The sequence below is a fragment of the Ostrea edulis genome, chromosome 6 (assembly GCF_947568905.1).
Source record: "Ostrea edulis chromosome 6, xbOstEdul1.1, whole genome shotgun sequence".
In the NCBI taxonomy this organism is placed as follows: domain Eukaryota; kingdom Metazoa; phylum Mollusca; class Bivalvia; order Ostreida; family Ostreidae; genus Ostrea; species Ostrea edulis.
Window position 1 is genome coordinate 84,134,324 of NC_079169.1, and position 21,026 is coordinate 84,155,349.

The 21,026-nt window shown below is 36.3% G+C and overlaps 1 protein-coding gene across 3 annotated transcripts; it reads left to right on the forward strand.

The window, feature by feature from the left end:
• The first annotated feature begins 8,114 nt into the window (after window positions 1-8,114).
• LOC125648103 (uncharacterized) lies at window positions 8,115-16,630 on the forward strand. Of its 3 annotated transcripts, none has more exons than XM_048875025.2 (5): window positions 8,115-8,272; window positions 11,643-12,047; window positions 14,643-14,694; window positions 16,143-16,189; window positions 16,449-16,630. In XM_048875025.2, the coding sequence occupies exons 2-5, from the start codon at window positions 11,790-11,792 to the stop codon at window positions 16,515-16,517; spliced, it is 426 nt and encodes a 141-aa protein (XP_048730982.2). In that variant the 5' UTR covers window positions 8,115-8,272; window positions 11,643-11,789; the 3' UTR covers window positions 16,518-16,630. The 3 variants fall into 3 exon arrangements, with proteins under 3 accessions (XP_048730982.2, XP_048730983.2, XP_048730981.2); XM_048875026.2 differs by lacking the exon at window positions 8,115-8,272 and adding an exon at window positions 10,543-10,622; XM_048875024.2 differs by lacking the exon at window positions 8,115-8,272 and adding an exon at window positions 11,190-11,430.
• The last annotated feature ends 4,396 nt before the right edge of the window (window positions 16,631-21,026 follow it).

A 21,026-nucleotide genomic window follows, 5' to 3' on the forward strand; every position in this document is an offset into this window, starting at 1 on the left:
CTTCTATGTTACTAGTAGTCATTTGTCACTACAACATGTCACATTTTATTATCAGTGAGGTGGTGGTTTTACATACTGATCAGATGAAGTAGCTTTCTCCCTGTTGATAGTCGGTACCATTTCCTTTTCCCCTTTGATCCGCCACTTCAAAGAAAGAGCAAATTCGTTTCGGCACACGAATACCAGTTCATCCAGTCTGATTAAAATCACCCCCCCCCCCTCTTCTCCTTACACTCGTGAGGAGACGCCAGTTCATCTACAGGACTCATATGAGGCGATCCCAAGATCCCATTTTACCAGTCAGGTGCTATTATCGATCTCGAAGCAATATTTCTATGCAGCATTCCCAAATCCGTGTCTCGGGACCTCTTTTTGTCCCCCACCGCAACGTGGAAGGGGACATAAAAATACCGGTGTCCGTCTGTCCGTTCCACTTTACTGTGTGGACGCAACTCCTCCGAAACCGCTCAACAGATTTTGTTCAAATGTTGTAGGATTCTTAGTCACCATATGTAGTTGATCATATTTCACCGCCATTTTGATTCGACTTTTACAGGAATTATGGGACTTTGTCGAATTTGCATCTACTGCACTATAAGAACACTTTGTGGACGCAACTCCTTAGAAACCGCTCAACGAATTTTGTTTGACTATTAGTCACCATATGTAGTTGATCGTATTGCTCCACCATTTGAATTTGACAAATTTTACAGGAGTTATGGGACTTCGTTGAATTCGTACATGCTACACAATAGGTATCACACCGGTAATTATTTTCACTATATGTTACTATGGAGGGAAAAAAATCAGTTTACAGAATTGATACCGAATAACGCAGTCAGAAAAGTTCTATGTTACCTATCTCGTCTGCCGACACTAGAAAAACAACACTCTACGCGGCATTTTTTGAAAATAAATTACCCGCAAACAAGACTACCCTCAAATCCACGTGTTTTTCACATGTGTGTAAACAGCCGGAGTGCACCTCAGGATCAGGAAGTCGCCTCAGCTACCAACAGCAAATAGTTCCTTTGTATACACTTGGTTATTTCTACAAATTACACAAAATTTCCTAATCGGGTACAAAAATTAAGAGAAAAGAAGAAGAGGAAATGAGAAAAATCGAGCAAGGAAAACAAATATTTCTTTAAATATATGGAACTACAATTGACTGAGTTCATTCATTTTGATTGGACAATTACCGGTGTGATACCTTGAAGCCTAGAGGCACATTGTGGACGCAACTCCTCAGAGACCACTGTACGGATTTTATTCAAATTCCGTAGGATTGTTAGTCACAATATGTAGTTGATCATATTCCACCGATTCTACATTTTTTACAGGAGTTATGGGACCTTGGTGCTTCATTTTGTTTTGCGGCGGTGGGAGACACAATTTAGTTAAATACGCATTATGTTCCCTGTGCTCCAGTGTGAAAATATTTGAGCAATTTCAAGCCCAACAAAGAAATACTAGAGCTATATAACCAATATTGAAGATTGATCCTTGATCTATACTACCGGCAAATAGGGTCACTTATTGGGCTTCAAATTGTTTACGAGATCTATACCGGTAATTCAGGTTGATGTCCGTTCCATAATACTGGTAATTCAAATCAATGCTAGAATTATACTACCGGTAATTAGGTCCCGTATAATACCGGTAATTAAGGATCACGTGATGATTGTGAATTTATCTATACTATAATAATAATATCCTTTATTTATACAGGATTGCACAATTAGTTGTATAAACTAGTTTACATTGTGGTCCTGTCTATAACATGTATACATATCGAGAACATATATCACAAAGCATGCATGGATATATCACAATTTATATACATACAGATAACGCACGAGTATCATTGAGGATCAAAAAAATGTTTGAGATAGGCTGATTTAAAAGATGTGGTAGTTGTGCATTTTCTTACAAAGTCTGGTAATGGGTTCCATAAAATTGCTGCTGAAATGATAAAAGATCTTCTAAAATATTCTGTTTTTGGCTCTTGTAACATAAATAAAATTAGTAGAGCTCTGTCTTGTGTTTACCTCATTCACAAATCTGAAAACATGCAAATACTCTGGAGTCATATGATGTAAAACTTTAAACATAAGAATAATTTTTCGATAAATAAAATAGTCAATCAAAGGCATACATCTCAAATTTGATAGCATGCAAGAAGTTGACACTGAATGAGGTACTTTGATATGTAAAATGATCCTTGCTGCCCTCTTGTAATTTAAAAAGCCTATCAATATTTGTCTTGCTCTTTGTATCCTGCCATACTGTACAACCATAATTAAAATGAGGAAAAACAATAGTATTGTAAGTTTTGAGTAGTGCCTCCTTTGACATAAAAGTACTCAATCTCCTTAAAACACCTAGTTTCTGACTAAGTTTTTTTTTTTTTTTTTTACATAAGGCATCTGTATGATAAGACCACGTAAGACATTCATCGATTTAAACACCTAAAAGTTTGGCACATTTGACATTTTCTATAAAAATTTCACCAACATTAATACAAAGGTTTCTACATTTCGATAATTTCTGTGACGTTCCTATTAAAGTACATTGTGTTTTCTTTAAATTTATATTGTCAATTTGTTCTTATGCATCCATTCCATAGAATTTATAAGATCATCCTTTAACTTTTTTTTCAATCACATCTAAAGATTTATCAGAAACATCTTGCGTGTTATCATCTGCATATATATTGACTGTAGAGTGCTTGAGACATATCGGTAATAAGGGCAATATCAGATCTATGATATGGTGATTAAGGGCAATATCAGATTTATAATATTGGAAATTGAGGTCATTGTCCGTTCCATAATACTGGTAATTCAAATCAATGCTAGAATTATACTACCGGTAATTAAAGGGACTGATTCATGATTTTCCCAAACAAATTTTTTTCACTTTTAATGATCAGAATCTATTACCTAATGTGTTTAAAAGATTTCACATAAAAATTAATGTTTTAAATTATCACAGAAGCTCATTTCAGAGAGTTTATTATTTGTTTTGTAAACAAAGATTGCGGTATGTTATTGTTTACGAAATTTTCAAAAGAGATGGAAATCGATCTAAGTTTATTATATCTTTCACATTTCAAGCATTTTTTGAGTAAAATGTGTCATCTAAAAGTTAGAATTTATGAGTATGCAAAATTAAGATGCTTTATATTACAAAATTAACATTTCATTGGTTTGTTTGTATACATGAAAAAACTCGAGTCTTTGTTTACATAACACAGATTTAAGGCTAAAATGTTGCTTTTATTCTTGCGTTCAGAAGGTCAAAGGTTTGGCTGTCATAATTAATTCAGTTATATTTTTAATGTTTAACATCAAAACTGAAAAACAAATGTTTTTCAAAAATCGTGAACCAGTCCCTTTAAGGGCAATATCAGATCTATGATATGGTGATTAAGGGCAATATCAGATCTATAATATTGGTAATTCAGGTCAATATCCGTTCCTTAATACTGGTAATTCAAGTTAATGCCAGAATTATACTACCGGTAATTTAGGCCCCGTATACTATAAAGTAAATATGTCCATCAGTAATAGCATGTGACTGTGAAGGGGAGTAACTCTAAGAGAAGGAACTTTGACTAGGTGGAACTCGTGTGCCATATAAAATCACATGTGATGTTCAGGTGATCATGTCTGCATGTGCAAGCTTTTATATGAATTCAAAAGTAATTTCAGATTATCTTCCAAAAGTCTTTGCTGATGCTAGGTCAACATATACCTCGATAATGGACCGTGCAGTCCCCTATTCTGTGTTTCCCCAGCATGTTTCATATACCTCGGTAATGGGCCGTGCAGCCCCCTATTCTGTGTTTCCCCAGGATGTTGGCGATGATTTGGAATAGCCGCATGTTATTTTGCTCTCTCTCTCTCTCTCTCTCTCTCTCTCTCTCTCTCTCTCTCAAATCAGTATGACACTTTCTATCATTGGGTCAAATGCTGTCTGACGTGTTTCATACCGATTGTTGGGCCGTTCTTTACACACTGATTTTGACTACGGATTATTCTGATTTACCTGATCAAGATATTAGGCTCACGGCGGGATGTGACGGGTCGACAGGGTATGCTTCATGCTCCTATGCACCTGACCCCATCTCTGGAATATCCAGGGGTCCGTGTTTGCCCAACTCTCTATTTTGTATTGCTTATAGGAGTTATGAGATTGATCACTGTTCGTTATCTTCATCTTTCATTCTGTACTCAACTTGCACTCTTACCAAGAATTTTAAAAGTATCCTGCTTTCCTACAAAAAAAAAAGGGTTGACTTTTAAACATTTAATTGATAAAATATTGATTTCAAAGAGAGAAAAATGACATAATTAGAATTATAAATTTGCCAACATAAACATTGTTGAGGAAAATGCAGAAGGGGGTACAAGGCCAAGCGCCTGTCTAGATCAAATACATATTGGAATTATATTACGGACTGAATACCAAACAAGAGGCTTACAGACTTTATCGGTCACATGGGTATTAGTTGAAAATATCACTAACCCCAAGGGCAATGAAATCTATAATATATTTTTTGTTCCGTGTATCTAAGTTAAATTCTAATATTCAACAGCGATGTAAAACACCGTAGTATTCTACAACACAAATGCCCCCTTGAAAATGTCCATACTGATGAAAGACTTTGCATGATAATATATGACTTTGTTACATTAACACTATATGGCTATTTTGGACCCACCCGAAAATTAGAACCTTGGTGTTGCGAAATTCACAATTTTGATACATCCCTTTCTGCTTCTCCTAAATTTGCATTCAGTAACATTTAATCACTATGATACTTTTAACCCCACTTTGGTATCAAAACATTTATTTAGCATCAATAGCAGACAAGAAGATGTTATACTAAATGTTTTGCACATACATGTAATAACTATATGCCAAGTTTGGTCCCACCCTGGAGTCATGAAATTTACACGTTTGGCAGGGGCCTTCCTGCTCTACACCACTGTACATTCAGTTTTCTTACAGCGGTTGTAGGGAATAGAATAAAATGGTCGGTTTTTGCCCCGCCCATAAGGATCCGGAGGTGCAGGAGTCCTGAAGTTTACAATTCTTGTCCCAAGAATGCTTCATACCTAATTTGAAAAGAATTGGAATGCTAGTTATCAAGAAATTAAGCCTGTTCCATTTTTAAGACATACATGTATTAATTACCAAAAACCCCATCCCTGGGATCATGAATTTTACAATTTTGGTAAAGGGCTATCTGCTCCCTCTAGATATCCATTAAGTTTCATTTTCGTATACCAATAGCCTTTAATAAAGAGGATGCTATTGAAATGTTTTACATGTATATACTATATATAAATCATGCTTGATCCCGCCCTGGAGTCAGAACCTATCTCGGGGATCATGAAATTTTAGATTTTTGTTGAGACCTTCCTGCTCTATATGCATTTAGTTTTTCTTTTGGATGTGTGGTAGAGAAGATTTTTGAAAATAGTTAAATTTTTGGCAGTTTTCACCCCGCCCTGAAGGCTTAACGGATGCAGAAGTCCTGAAATCGACATGTTTCCCTTGTCCCAAAGATGCTTCAAACCAAATTTGAAAAGAGTGGAATGGTAGTTATCAACAAGTTAAAAATTAACGGACGCAGATCAATAGGAATAGGTGACCTATTTATAGAATCGGATGGATTTTCCTTTTCATTGTTAGGTGAAAGCGAATTTCAATTTGCAACTACAAGGTTACTAAACGTTTAGTCAGAACGTCAGTGAACCGATATTCCTCCTAAGTAATGAGCGATTCAACAGAAATGCTAACAAGTCCCAAATATAGTATCTCATTTCAAAGTGAACTGTAACATTTCTATACTGCCTGAAATCGCTTCCTCCCCATAAAGCGGTCTACAGCTTTCAAATGTAATGAAATAATCTTGTCCTATGTAAAAAGGGCTATTGTGTTTCTTGGTGGCCATGGAAATTGACTGAAAGTTGTCTTTTCAGAATCATTTGGATAATTAATTATTTTCTCTCTTTTTCACTCCTCTTGTTTTTTTGTCAAGTGCTCCATATTGAATTCTTCCAGAATTACACTCGTGATTGTAAATAAAAGTCTTCACTTAAGAATTGGTTTTGCGCTGTAATACGAAAATAACACGATATTGCTGAGATCCAGGGAATTTTCGTAATGGGTCGGCGTCATAAATCGTCATTTGTTGGGTTTCGTTCGACCGTTTTAGTAACATTTCACTACTGGGAGTTTCAATGGCTGGCGAGTCCCTGGATACTTGTACAATGTAATTATAAGGTTTGCTGTTTATACAGATCCTGTCGTGTAATTGGTTACATATTGTAAATATACCCAGTATAGACATTCACACTGTCTGGCTGAAGAAAATTAAAACATTTTTAAGAAAAGAAAATCATAAATGGCCTAATGTGGTAAGTGTGTTTTAATTCATGTAAGCTGAAAAGGATAAACTTATATATTTTCATATTGATAAAAAAAAAAAAGAAGTCAGACCCCGGGTTCGATGCTTGTTAATTACATGTATGTAGGATTAGTCCGTTCTTTATGAATATGAATTGTTTTTGTACATTAATGCTTGCCGGTTTTTCTTCATATTTTTTTTTTTATTTTTCACAACATTTACCTCTGACCTGTACATTTTTATTTATGATTAATTACTGCATGTACCTCAAGTACATTTTTATAATAAGTCTAATTGAACTGATCCCCGATTAAATTGCTGCGCCAACCCTTTGAAGATGTCAAAATAGTAAATTTGTAATTGCACAGGGCATGAGAAGTGAAAATCACGGATCTAATTCGGGTAAAAACTTTAATAAAATGAAGTCACATATGTCACGGCAGAATCCTCATTTCTACGGCCATTTACTCCAAACATGCATTGGTCAATATTTGTGCCATTTGACGTGCAGCTGGTAATGTCTCAGTATGAGTGAAAAATAAATGACAACACATTTTAAATTCCAAACAAATATCATTATTCGATACGTTGCCATAACAACCACATTCGAGTACATGTGCAGCGCTCAAATATACATCTTGCACTTCAAATGTAAAGGGAAGTCACTCTTGTTTGTTACTATTTAATATCAGAGTTATTTTTCTTGTTAAATGGACACGTCGCACTACGTACGGTTAAGATTCAATCTCCCATGCACCTCCATATGAGTGAAAAATTCTCGAGAGGGACGTTAAACAAGATACAATCAATCAATCTCCCATGCAGAGTTGTCGTTCGTTTACTCTTTCAGTGAATGTATGAGCCGATGGTAGAAAATGGTAATTTGTAAGAAGTGGTTTTATCTTGTAGAGATGATTTCAAATCGTAGAGCGTGTTGAGATACACAAGATAATGAGTTGTTCGGGAGAAAGTTTATCTTACTTGAACCTATGCACTAATTATTATTTTACTCGATTCACTTAAATAATAGGTCCACACAGTCTCGCGCAGTCTCACTTCCGGTGGAGAACTTCCGGAGACAAGCACATATTTCTCAGCATAGCAATAGACTATGAATTGGCTTATTCGAGTGAAAAGAAACGATCATAACTTTTTTTTTTTCGTGTTTGCGTGTTATCAACTTGGTTTACGGCGAACATGTAAGATGTCCAGGATCCCATCTACTCCCGGGTTAAGACAATCTGAGAATAAGAAGATGTACCTGAATCAAGCTCAACATCCAAACTTCCACCAGAGTTCGTTTGCTCACAAACCAAACTCTTCCACTTAGGCATTATGGGATAGCGATTTCTTAGGCCGCGTATACTGTGACGTCACTGTAGAATGACGAAAAACCATAACGTCAAACGTAAACAACTTTCAAAACAAGAACGTAAACATCAAATTCATTACTTTACACAATAATTTGAACAGAGTAACCCTACTTTTTAATGATCTTTTGATCATTTTATGTTTAAAATAAAATCCATACTTTTATATTAATGCTCTTAATATTAATATCTTCAGACTTTTAACTGCGAACTACTTCTTTAGTGTTATTTGCCTGCGTGATAATCGCGGACTCACAATATACAAATCTGTATATTGTGGTGCGTCACATAGGAGAGGTCTATCGTAGGTGACGTAATGAGGCCTCGACGGGGAGTTTGGCTCAACATCGTCATGTATCTTGGATGGCGCAGAAAACGCTTCAACTGAGTAAAAGTTTCTAAGTAATTGTCAATACTGAACTTGTACGATTTCACTTCATTGAAGGAGAGGATTATATCAGGAGACCTATACAATTACGTATGTCATATTTTTTACATATGTTTTGCATTTCATGCCTGATTGTGTACTTACATGAACCTATACACATATTCTATATTATCATAATTGTATATTATAACGATCATTATATTTCCTGTGGTACGACAATCTTTATTTGTATATGTACATAACATAATATATTTTGTATACGGGAGAGGTTATCTAAGTTGCTCGAACTTGTAACCAATCCTTTTGTATATTTATGTAATAAAATATGTTCATATTGTCAGTATCACACTTGTAAAACCTAAGGTGTTTCAGGTGTCAGTATCACGCTTGTAAAACCTAAGGTGTTTCAGGTGTCAGTATCACGCTTGTAAAACCTAAGGTGTTTTATGTGCCAGTATCACGCTTGTAAAACCTAAGCTGTTTTAGGTGTTAGTACCACGCTTGTAAAGCCTAGGGTGTTTCAGGTGTCAGTATCACGCTTGTAAAACCTAAGGTGTTTCAGGTGTCAGTATCACGCTTGTAAAACCTAAGGTGTTTTATGTGCCAGTATCACGCTTGTAAAACCTAAGCTGTTTTAGGTGTTAGTACCACGCTTGTAAAGCCTAGGGTGTTTCAGGTGTCAGTATCACGCTTGTAAAACCTAAGGTGTTTTAGGCGTCAGTACCACGCTTGTAAAACCTAAGGTGTTTCAGGTGTCAGTACCACGCTTGTAAAACCTAAGGTGTTTTAGGCGTCAGTATCACGCTTGTAAAACCTAAGGTGTGTTAGGCTTCGGTATCATGCTTGTAAAACCTAAAGTGTTTAGGCGTCGGTATCATGCTTGTAAAATAGAAAGAGGTACAGCTGCATTGGTTGAATATTTTCTAAAAAGAATTTGTCAGTTTTTGCCAGTTTGGTCTCTTCGCCCTCTCTTTTTGGGCGGAAAAGGTACAAACTTGATCGAGTAACACCCCTTTGAAAATTTTCTGGATCCGCTCCTGAACTGAGAAAACGGCAGTGGAATTTCTATGCCTTTTAAAGATGAATGTCTACCGTACGTTGCTTGTATTATGAGGGATGTATAAAGCAGATTGCTCAAATTACCTCATTCTTCTATTGCCTATATATATATCCCTATACTACAAACTAGTAGGGAGAGGGCTTAAATAGGCTATGCCTGCTGCCCGATCCCATTCACTTTGTGATTAAAATATAGTTTAAATTTAAATATACTACAAACAACCCACACATTTACATTTTACTCCTTATAACACTGCCAGGCTAGATTTCTAAAAAAAAAAAAAACAAAAAAAAAAACCTCAAGATTTAAGTTTGGGTTTTCTTTTATTTGAACAGTCAAAATCTGAGTAAAATCCAATATCTACCAATAATTGTTTTATGTGATTGAATTCTTTTATTTGAACAGTAAAAATCTGTGTAAAATCCAATATTTACCGAGAAAAAGTCAATAATTGTTTTATTATGTGATTGAATGATTTAAAACATGAAAACTAGCTTGTAGAGCCTACGAAACGATACCTAGCCGGCCATCTTTGTATACAGTTAGACAGCAAGACCTTATCGATTATGATTAGAGACGCTTGTTTATGTCTATCATATAACTGAACAATTTAAAACATCGAAGCCACCAGCTAGAACGTGTAGAAGTTGATGTCCTCCGTACCTGAAAATCAACATTTTGTCCGGAGAATATAGAATATTTACATTTCCATTAGTTTTGCCTTTATTGTAATGATAGACTAGACACGTCTTCATGAACTCACAGTAATTGTAAATAATGTGCGTATGAATACAGAACTGATGGATATAGTACGTTTATTGTAACAGCTAAGAATTGAAGGTAGAATATAAGATACAAATTTTATTTTTGACATGAACTGCAACACTTCACGCCAGCATATTTAATTTCATGCAGCACTAATGCGCGTTGATGAAGTATGTCGATGTGAGATGTCGCAATTCATGACCTCATGTATTTTCAAAAATGAAATTTAGTTCATAATTATATGAATTCATAGTTTTTAGTTACTTCATAATGATATCAAAACTAAATTAAATTTTGGAGGAGGGTATTTTGATGCAACATTCAGTAACAATTTTAAAACGTTAACTGTGTTTTTCAAGCCTCTGTTTTCTTTTTGGTAATTTCATCCATGCGTATATGCGACTTATTATGATTATTCTGTCTGGTCACTTCTTTAATACCAGGACATTGTAAATGGCAATGTATTCACTTATTGACAAAACAAAGTGTTGGGTGCATTTTAAAAATACTTTTTCTATGGCTTTAAAAGATTTCAAATTTAAGCATGATTCGGTCGACGACACTTAAATAAGACAATTGTTGGCAATCATCAAACTGCTTCGTCTGTTTTAAAAGGTAAGAGCCTTAAAACTTAAATATTCTAATAACTATACGGCTGTAGTGAAATCACTTTGTTTCATCATATCTATATCAAAGTTTTTACAAAATTTCATTTTCTATGAGAATAATCTACTGAAAAATGATTCAATAACTTTCTTTCGATTTAACTTAAAAGTACATTTGTATTTTTAGATGAAATCGATTGATCTGTGAATGTCTATTTCCTAAATAAGTATACCTAAGTACACTTCTTTTATAATGAATGCTATTAAAATGAAATTGATTATTTCTCATTTGAAATCTTAAAAATCCCTTATCGTAGCTAGTCATACACAGAGTATATATAAGCTCCAAGTATTGAGCATAAATAAATCTGTGACATTCAAATAAAACTGAAACCCAGCAGTAACACGTGTCTCTGAAGTGTTCCCAGGGTTTTAAGATGTGATATATTTTCGAAATGATTTATTTATTTGTTCTGGAGTTTCATCTCCCCCGAAATTAAAGAAAGTGTAGGGAGACATTTAATGATTTCATTAAAATCGATAAGCATGATTCTCCCGGCCGGCCGGTGATGTGCATTCTGAACATTTTCTTAATCCCGATCAAATATTTGAAGTAATGGTTGAGAAGTAACGCAAATTACCAATGCCGCAGTATGTTTTAATCAAATGCTATCGGGAAGTTTAAATTGAACTACCCTATTACATCTCTCGCCATTTTTAATCTATACCTTAACCAAACTGACACTTCGCGACAGGAAACGAAGTGTTGAAAACATCTTCACATTTTAATCCGATTTTCATTGAATGAAAAAACTACGGTAAGTAATTATGTTTTCCTTCCATCAATATTTACTTGTAAGTCTATTCTGTTGACTTACGTATGCTTATTAAAGAACGTTGAATGGTTCTTTGATGTCTTTTTTGATGTAACATATTGACAAATCAGTAAATGTACAAATAAAAGAAGAATTACGGTATTAGTAAAGTGTCTCGAATGATCTTATTTTTGTTTGCTTGTTCTTTTTGACAGATTGACTCACGATTCGGAGGATTTCTATTTTATTCAATGAATACTGAAGGCGGGTTTACATGAAGATACTTGGGATTCCCCATTAGAAGATTCATGAGGATTTCAAATCGACATTCCAGAATGTAAATTTCGTGACTTGTCGGAGCCATGTTTACTTTTATAAATCCTGTAGAACACTACATCAGAGAAATTCGAGTTCCCTGCAGACTCGAACCGAACGACCGTACACCTACAAATCTCCCGTTTGTGTTCGATTCTCGATCAAGTTCTCGAGTTCAGTCTCCGTACTCACCGAGAGCAATATCAGAGCCACCACCAATATATCCTTCCGCCAAACAGATCCTTCCGCCTGTGAAGCGACAGCTCCATCGTGAGATTCTGTACTACTTTGGATGCAATGAAGAGGTAAATAGCATTCTGATTTTGAATAAAGAAAGAATAAAGGTACTGTAAAGAAATGTTTCTCGATAAATAGTAAGTACACAGTCCTATAAGCAAGAAGTCACTAGAAAAATCGTTAAAATAATAAATAAGATGATTTGGATACCGAAAGGAAGGAATTGTTTGTATACTCATTAGTGCAAGAATCCGTATAATATAGTTCTGAGAACGTTTGTGATTAGTTTTCTTTTTCAGTGTAAAATAAAAAGTTTGCTCAATATGATTATCTAACTGAACAAGTGTTTTCTGTAGGTATGGCTGTCAGAAATTACGCCACTGCCTTCTGATTTTTTCAGTTTTATTTCTAAAAAAAAGTTTAGTTTATATACTTACCCATTTTTGCATACATTTTTTACAGTTTAACTGTTACCACAATCAAACTTCGCAACACGATGAAACTTTCAAATACATTACTTTATTGATTTATCATCTTCTGTTATAATTTGGATTTATTGTTTGGATGTGGCCGAATATAAATCTTCTACAAACGGCATTAGATTGCCCGGTATGAAAGAAAACGTGACCACATTAAAATTTGGTTATCTCAGGAGTTTAAAGCTAACATGCGTGCATTTTCAACATGATCAGCACATGTATACAAAGGCATTGAAACAAAGTGAACTTGGAACAGAAAGTGTTTGTGATGTCCATTTGTGGCAAAGTGATCTTTGACCTTCTCCTGGATTTGACCTGTAACTTTAACCTTGACCTTTCAGTTTCCCAATATGAAGTATCTGTCTTGTACATATATAGTTCTAAAATTTTGACCAAGGTTAAAGTTGCAGCGAATAGACAGACAAATATGATATGCCCTCTGTCTTCGGTCCCAGGGCATGAAAAATTCACGTTAGCATGTCCGACTGGGTAAAGCCTCTCTACAAAGTTACCAGGCAACCATCCTTCCTGTTACTGAGTAGACGCCATTTTGCACGAGACCACGATTTATTAGCGGTACATGTGTCAATCAAACATATTAAACCCACAATCCTCGCTTGAGGTGACATTTTGCACAGTAAAATTACACTTTTCAAGAAAAATGACACCAATCCCGATATCACGAAAGATAATATTAATAGCAAACTTCATTCATCATACTGTTAAATCGTGGTGGGTTTTTTAATCCATTGCCTGTCGTTTATTAACACGATGTGATTAGCATTGCACGAAATTTTCCAAGTGGTATACAAATTTAAATAGAGGGTAACAACGAGTTTTGTCGTGATAAAACAATTCTGCTGGTTATTGCAGTTACAAAATCAACAGAAGGTATACAAAGATAAAACTGCCGCGTTTAAACAATGAAATACAAAATCAAGCCGTTGCTATGCTGCAAGCATCGTTATAGTCAGTGGAAGGTAGCTAGACATTTTATTGCTCATCGCTGTACAATAAGCCGACTGTTGCGACGGTATCGTCAGATAGGATCAGTAAATGATCGCCCAATCCTGGACGACTGATTGTGACAAAGTCACGTCAACAAGCGGACATACGGCAACGTCACTTGTGGGATAGGTTTAAGACTGCTGTGACTACGGCAAAGTAAACGACTGGACGTCATGGTAGGTTCATTCATCTACAAGAGTATCCAGAATATTGAAACATCACCGACGTCACAGAGAGAAACCGCATCATCGACGTGACAGAAAGGACGAATCAACGCCAATACTGGACACGGGTCTTGTTGATTAACAAGTAATGCTGACGGCAGAGCTAAACTGGCATCCCGTTGATTGGTGCTACATACAAGAGAAGCGAGGTCAATATAGGGATTCCAGTTACCGGTAAATGGCCGAGCTTGAGCTTTCCGCCCTGTTCATCAACGTTACGTAGACAACTGTGTTGTTGCACGTGACAGATTCGGCGGAGGGAGCGTCATGGTCTGGGGTACGATTAACACAAATTTTTGCTCACAATTGGACATTTTGAATGGAACCTTAACTGACAAACGGTATGTCGACACAATTCTGCTGCCTGTGTTAATACATGTACTATCAATGCAGCAGCATAATGAAGGAAATAGGTTAATTTTTCAGCAGGACAATGCGCTCACAGATATCGCAGGATTGACTCAAAATTTCCTTCAAACGAGCGTCATCAATGTTCTTGACTGGCTCGCTATGTCCACGGGGATTTAAACACAATTGAACCTAGATGGGCTGTGCTCAACCTGTCAGTCAATGACACGTCGCCTATACGCGCCACTATAAACACCAATGGTGGGCATGCGCGGTATTATAATGACCAAAACCACATTTATTTTATACGTACCTTTCTTGACTTCCATTTCACGTGTAGCCTCTCGGGGAATAACAATGACGTTTAAAATCAAAGGATACTAAACTTTTATCATAAAAGATTATACACCACAGTCTCACATATATTGTGTTTATTGAATTAATAAATAACACGGACAGTTATCCACTATTGCGTTTATAAAGTCCGTCAGTATATACATGTATTGGAATACAAATTCTAACCATTAGTAAGCTTGTATCCTTGTAATATTAAATGCACCATCGTTTTAACTCTTTATCATACCGGGTATTCTATCTTCTGTAGTTCTCCAAGAACAGAGACGCTGTAAAATATTACAAAGATTTACACTCTCTAGGTAAGTAACTGAAACCAAGTGTTTGTTATATGAATGTTTGAAAAGCCTTAGACCAAGGCGGTGAAATAATATCATTATTACATATAGTACACAATATAAACCAATGCTGTTGTCACATTTCTCCGAAGTTATTCGGGCTCCGAAATTTAGAAAAAGTACCCTTCTCGCAATTCAAAACAATATTTGAAAACTTGGAATTCTTTAATCACCTTGCCTGGTTTTGCTTGTGGAATACCCTGTTTTGAAATATTCCCTATCTGGTGTCATAATACTACGGGGTGATTGCTTCTTGATAGAATACCCTGTTTTGAAATATTCCCTATCTGGTGTCATAGCACTACGGGGTGATTGCTTCTTGATATAATACCCTGTTTTGAAATATTCCCTATCTGGTGTCATAATACTACGGGGTGATTGCTTCTTGATAGAATAGCTTGACGATCATGAAGTATTTCTTTCCTTGTCACTCAAATAACCTGGTATGGGGGCTAAGGTACATGTATTTGCTTTTATATTCATAAATACGAGTAACAATGTAACGCCATATGCATCGTTCTGCCTGAAACATCTGAGTATTAAAAGTATAGCTAAATAGACGGATTTAAAAAAAAAAATCATTATTACTCCTCATACGAAGCTGTTGATTTGCAAGGTGGTAAACAATAAGTTGTTTGAATGACCAGAGATGATAGTTATTGAACTTTTAGGCAGGTTGATCACTTCAGGCCAAAAGGTCACAGTGTAAGGCCTGGCGGTTATAAAACTGTTACCATACTCGCACTCAAACTCGGTCATCTTTGTTTTGAGTACAACTCTGAGCAAGCTCCAAAACATACTCGAAAAATCTTGAGCATATACTCCATTTGAGTATGTGAATGATTTTATAAAAGTTTTATAACCTTCAATTTTGAGTATGAGTAGGATTTAGAGCATTGAGTTCGAGTTTGAGTGTGAAAATATGCTCAAAAGATTTTATAACCCCCAGGCCATGTTCCATCTTGCATACCAAAGTACAACTCCCTAGAAAAGATAGTCATGAAATGACCAAGACCAGTACATGAACCTTATGGATTTTCAGATCAAAGGTTATGTGCCCCATAATCTTTGATCTGAAAATCCTTAAGGTTCATGTACTGGTCATGGTCATGAAACAGACATTGTGGTGTATTCATTTCCCACCTCCAGAACTGGTCCAGGATACTGCCAGTACATCTCCAGCCTCTACTTGCTATTTGAGAAGCAGACGATAGAGATATACTGGAGATTCCCGAACTGCAAACGAGCAAATTAGGATAATTGTGTAGCCCTCCACCCGACCAAACGAATACAGCCCTAGGACACTTCATAGGCAGGTTTAGCGTGACTGGTAGAAGAATCTACCGACTGTAGGGACAGAAGTCTACACAGGGTTTCAATGTCATGATAAGGTTGTCTTTCTTGACTTGTAGGGATAGCTGTGAATTTAGAAAATGAAGCCTCTCGCCAGCTCTACAAGGTATGTTTATAACTAAATCATTAAATGTTTATTAAACGGTTCTTTATTTGTTTACTTACGATTTCTAAATGTTTAGATCGAGCAGATTTGATTACTAAATACTATGAACATTTTTTATTTGCCTACCTATGGTCACCATGCAAATGTTTAGCTCGAGTAGGTTTAATTACTGAATGTGTACATTTTTATTTGCCTACCTATGGTCACCAAACGATGAAACAATTTGTTTTCGTTCAGTTATATATATTTCCTTTTTCAGTCTTCCACGAACTGTCCTCGCCATCGAATACTACTGAGACGTCGCGAGATTGATAGAACGGTGAAATAAACCAAAGATATGCGTTTACAAATGTGTCTAGATTTATCATACTATTAATTGACTTCCCTGCTGTGTATTTTATATGCATGTATGATCAATTATCATTGTGTATTTAACTTCCATGCTTGCTGTTGAACTTTTTGTACCGTATCGGAGTACTGAATATTTGTTTACAATGTAACGCCTTTCTAAGGTGCAGTACAGCATACCTGTATTACAATCTTTGGGCGTTCTGTCAGGAACATTCAGTTATATTGGGATTGCATAACATTGTACACTGTATATCACTTGCACATCTTCGTGTATACAATGACCTGTCTTTATCGAATACAGATATCTTGAGGTGCAAAGGTTCTGAAAGAGGTACCACATGTTCCTTGTAATTAATGTAGATGAAACGAGAGATGGAGCGAAGAAAAGCAGCAGAACATCAGTGTATACGAACTTATTGTACAAATACCTAGTCGTTGTCCTGATGAATGGATACAATGTCAAGTAATAAGAGTTCTTTGTAGCATCATATACTAGTATATAAGTCGGTTCATGAGAACAGGTACATGCTCATACCGGTGTATCTCGAGACGTGCCAACATTGTGTTTTATTATCGCTTTGAGCGTCAAGTTCCAGAGCAGTGAATATATACCTGGTTATCATTCACTACTAGAGGGCGCTACACGAGCTTCACTATGACGTGAAGCTTGCTTTGCACCCTCAGATAGAGAATACCCGGGCGTATGTGCCACTTGTTGCGATGGTATGCTAAACTTTGACTACTTCTTGTTAAATAAATATACCGTGAAACAATTTTAGTACAGTCTGAAATCAAAGGCAACGTCATGTCAGTGACGTCATCAATATATGGAATAATGGAATGGTCTGATAACGTCCAAGGCAACATATTTGCAAAAGAGAAAACAGCAAGCATACCATGCTCAGTTGTCATCACCGACATGCAAATGTTAGAACTGGTTATAAATCAAACTGCTATACAATAGAGCTGTAATTACACGTGCTATCTTAATCTCGGTTGAGATCCGGCTCGGCTGAATATTTGGACTGACGTCTTCACCGGATCTCGGAGCAGTCCTTCATAATTCATGTCTGGAAATTCACTTTCAGCTTCGGCCAGTTCTAGCAATTAATGTGCACTTAGGTGACACTGCTGTTCGCTTCAAATAAGTTATTTGACTGTTAAACTCTCTATCACTATCAATTTTGTATTGCTTACCGTCTAGGTATGAAAATCCCAAAATGAAAATAGGCACTAAATTTTCCGTTCAAATGAAGACTTCCATCGCACAATATTTTATCTCCTGGAATTGAAGAGGTCCTATAGTCTGCTTTATCTACTTACTGATACATTTTATCTCTACATACCTACTTGCATTTCGCTAATTTAAAAAACAAACTATAGGAACTCTTCAATTCTGGGTGATAAAATATTGCGCCATAGAAGTCTTCATTTGAACGAAAAAAATCAGTGATGGTTTATTTTTTGGAATTTACATACATAGACGGTAAGTAATACCGCATTAATAGTGATACAGATTTGGTTTAATAGTCAACTAATTTATTTGAAGCGACTGCTTCGAGATTCGGTGAAGGCGTCAGTCCAAATATTCAGCCGAGCCGAATCTCAACCGAGATTAGTGATATCTTATCGTTGATGTGTAATCTAGATATGAAGATATTGTAGAATGACTGCCCTTTAAAACTGACTATGGCCATGTTCGGTAGAGAACAAGTTTTACCCTTGTCCCTGAAACACAAAGCGAACAGTCAGCTAATGAAATACACTTGCAATTTTCTGTCGAGGTACTGGGTCAGTATAGGCGCCTAGTAAAAACTAAATATATGTACATTACGATAGGTTACACAATTGTGGGTCTACATTACTATGAAAAGGTGTAAATAACGAACAGTGATCAATCTCATGACTCTTATAAGGAATAAAGAATTGACTCTTATAAGGAATAAAGAATTAAGAGTTGGGCTAACACGGGCCTCTGGACATACTAGAATTGGGATCAGGTGCCTACGCATCCCCTGTCAACCAGTCACATCTGCTGTGAACCTTATATCTTGATCAGGTAAAAGGAGGAATTTGTATTCAAAATCAGTATGTAAAAAACAGCCTAGCACTTGCAGTTTGGAAGGACCTACATTACATATGTACTAATAGCTTAGACAGGTTTACATTACATATGTACTAATAGCTTAGACGGGCTATATATATGTACTCGTAGCTTGCCAATGTTACCTTATGACCTTGCTTTGAATACGTCTCGTTTATCAAATGTGATGACATACTGCACTCAGTATTCCGTCGTTCTAATTATACTTTGTGGGTGTTCTGAAATCATCATGACCGATTGACCGCCATGCATTCCGCATGCTAGATGTATGTACACGAGATACATGCTTCGAGAATATATCCTGCATTACCGCAATGTCTCCCCGCAACGTTATATAGGCCTATTTGATGGATATTTCAATTCGAACACTTCTTGTGAAAACTGTGGATTATTCAAGGTCTTGTAGACCTATGCTTATCGCTTGCAGCCGTAGCAGGAAGAGTTCTTTAACGTGTGAACGCCTGATGCGACAGTTTTTAAAGTCATGCCTAAAATACCTGTAAATGCCGAGCCTTTGGCGAAGGGGCAATTACTACCCATGTTTGACGCGGCCATTGCACGAACTGGGCTCGAACGAAAGACCCCCCAATCAGGAAGCGAACACAATACCACTGAGCTACTGCACCTAATTATTTGGCAATGCCACTGATAATAAATATAAATAGAATTCTTGTTCTTACCATTTCTTTGGATTGATTGATTGTACATATATTGTTTACGTCTTTCACTCATATGGAGACGTCACCATTGCCGGTGAAGGGCTGCAAAATTTAGACCTCTACTCGGCGCTTATGGCTATTGAGCAGGAAGGGGTCTTTATCGTGCCACACCTGCTGTGACACGGGGCCTCGGTTTTTGCGGTCTTATCCGAAGGACCGCCCCCATTTAGTCGCCTCTTACGACAAGCAAGGGGTAATGAGAACCCATTCTAACTCGGATCCCCACGGGATCTATAAGGCCTTAGACAAATGGGATGATTTCAGCTTCTCTTGTGGGGACCCGGGTTAATAGAATAAGTCCTCAGTACTCCTTACTTGTCATCAGAGGCGACATGAGATATACCTAGAGCGGTCGAGGTGGATGTGAAAAGCGTTTTCAAAATATTCATGATTACAACTTGACGTAGGCGTCAGAGATATCAGACCACAACATTTCACGATATGCATTTTGTTCATGTATATCCCTTCCAGATTGAAGATTTACGTCATACTTTAATGAAGATATTTCAGTTTTCTAAAGTAAGCAAAAGTAGTTAATGGAAACAATTTTACGCAGAAGGATACCGATTTTAAAATGCATAATCTAGTTTTAAATTTTTACTTGTCGGGATTCAACTCCTCTTGTCACCTCAAGACCATTCGAATATATTACTACTTTTGTGAATCCACAATGTAGTCTACACTGTGGCACTCCTTTTGTAAAGTCGCGCACAGTACTGGTGCATTTACTTTCATACGTGCACAGGAAAATGCTTCCGCTATGTTTTTGTGGATTATGAAAGTCTTGCATATCAATGGCAAGAAAAATATATAAATTATGACAATAGCGTATATAAAATATAATTTACACGCATTTCATGAGCATTTTCGATGTCCAGCGTTACATAAAATACTCATACGCTTTATCCACAGATTAATAAAATGATTGATTTTTTCCCAAATAAAGTAAAAATTGGTGTATGACTGTGACGTCCTTATCACAGGTGCTTGAGGACAGGACTTCCGGTACCCCCCTTCTAGTATTTTTTAATGTTCAATTCCTTGGGTATTTCGGACGTATTTTTGATAAAATATGTAACTTCAGAGTTTATCTATTTCAATGGAATACACAAATCTCGCATAGAAACCGTTTTTAAAAATGTCATATCACCGATCATAATATATGAACAAGGTGTGCAACTCAGCCAGCGACATGTTGAAAAAATCTACACCTCGCTGAGAAATCCTATCGAAAAAAACACCAATAATGCACATACCAACTGAAAAGAACGGTCATTCTAAATTTACTGATGATTCGTGGATTAAATGCATCGCTATTTGGTGCGCAATAATTACTTCACATCGCTCAATTTCATCGTTTTAACCTCGCCACTTCTCATTTCTGACTATAACGAACGGAAGTTGTGATGCTGGAGTATTCCTGTCGCAGCCAACTATTTTTAGAACGAGAAAACCCGAGACGAGGTCTTCCGAATACCATCAGCTACACGAAAAGGGAAGAGAATACCGATCATAGTATTTCAAATCGGTTGTTTAAAGACATGCACACTTACACATTATTGGAACCATACCACTTTTAATATATCCAAATATATTATCATTGTAAACTCTTAACCCTATACGATATTATTTGGATCATAATGGTGTTGACACAATGTATATT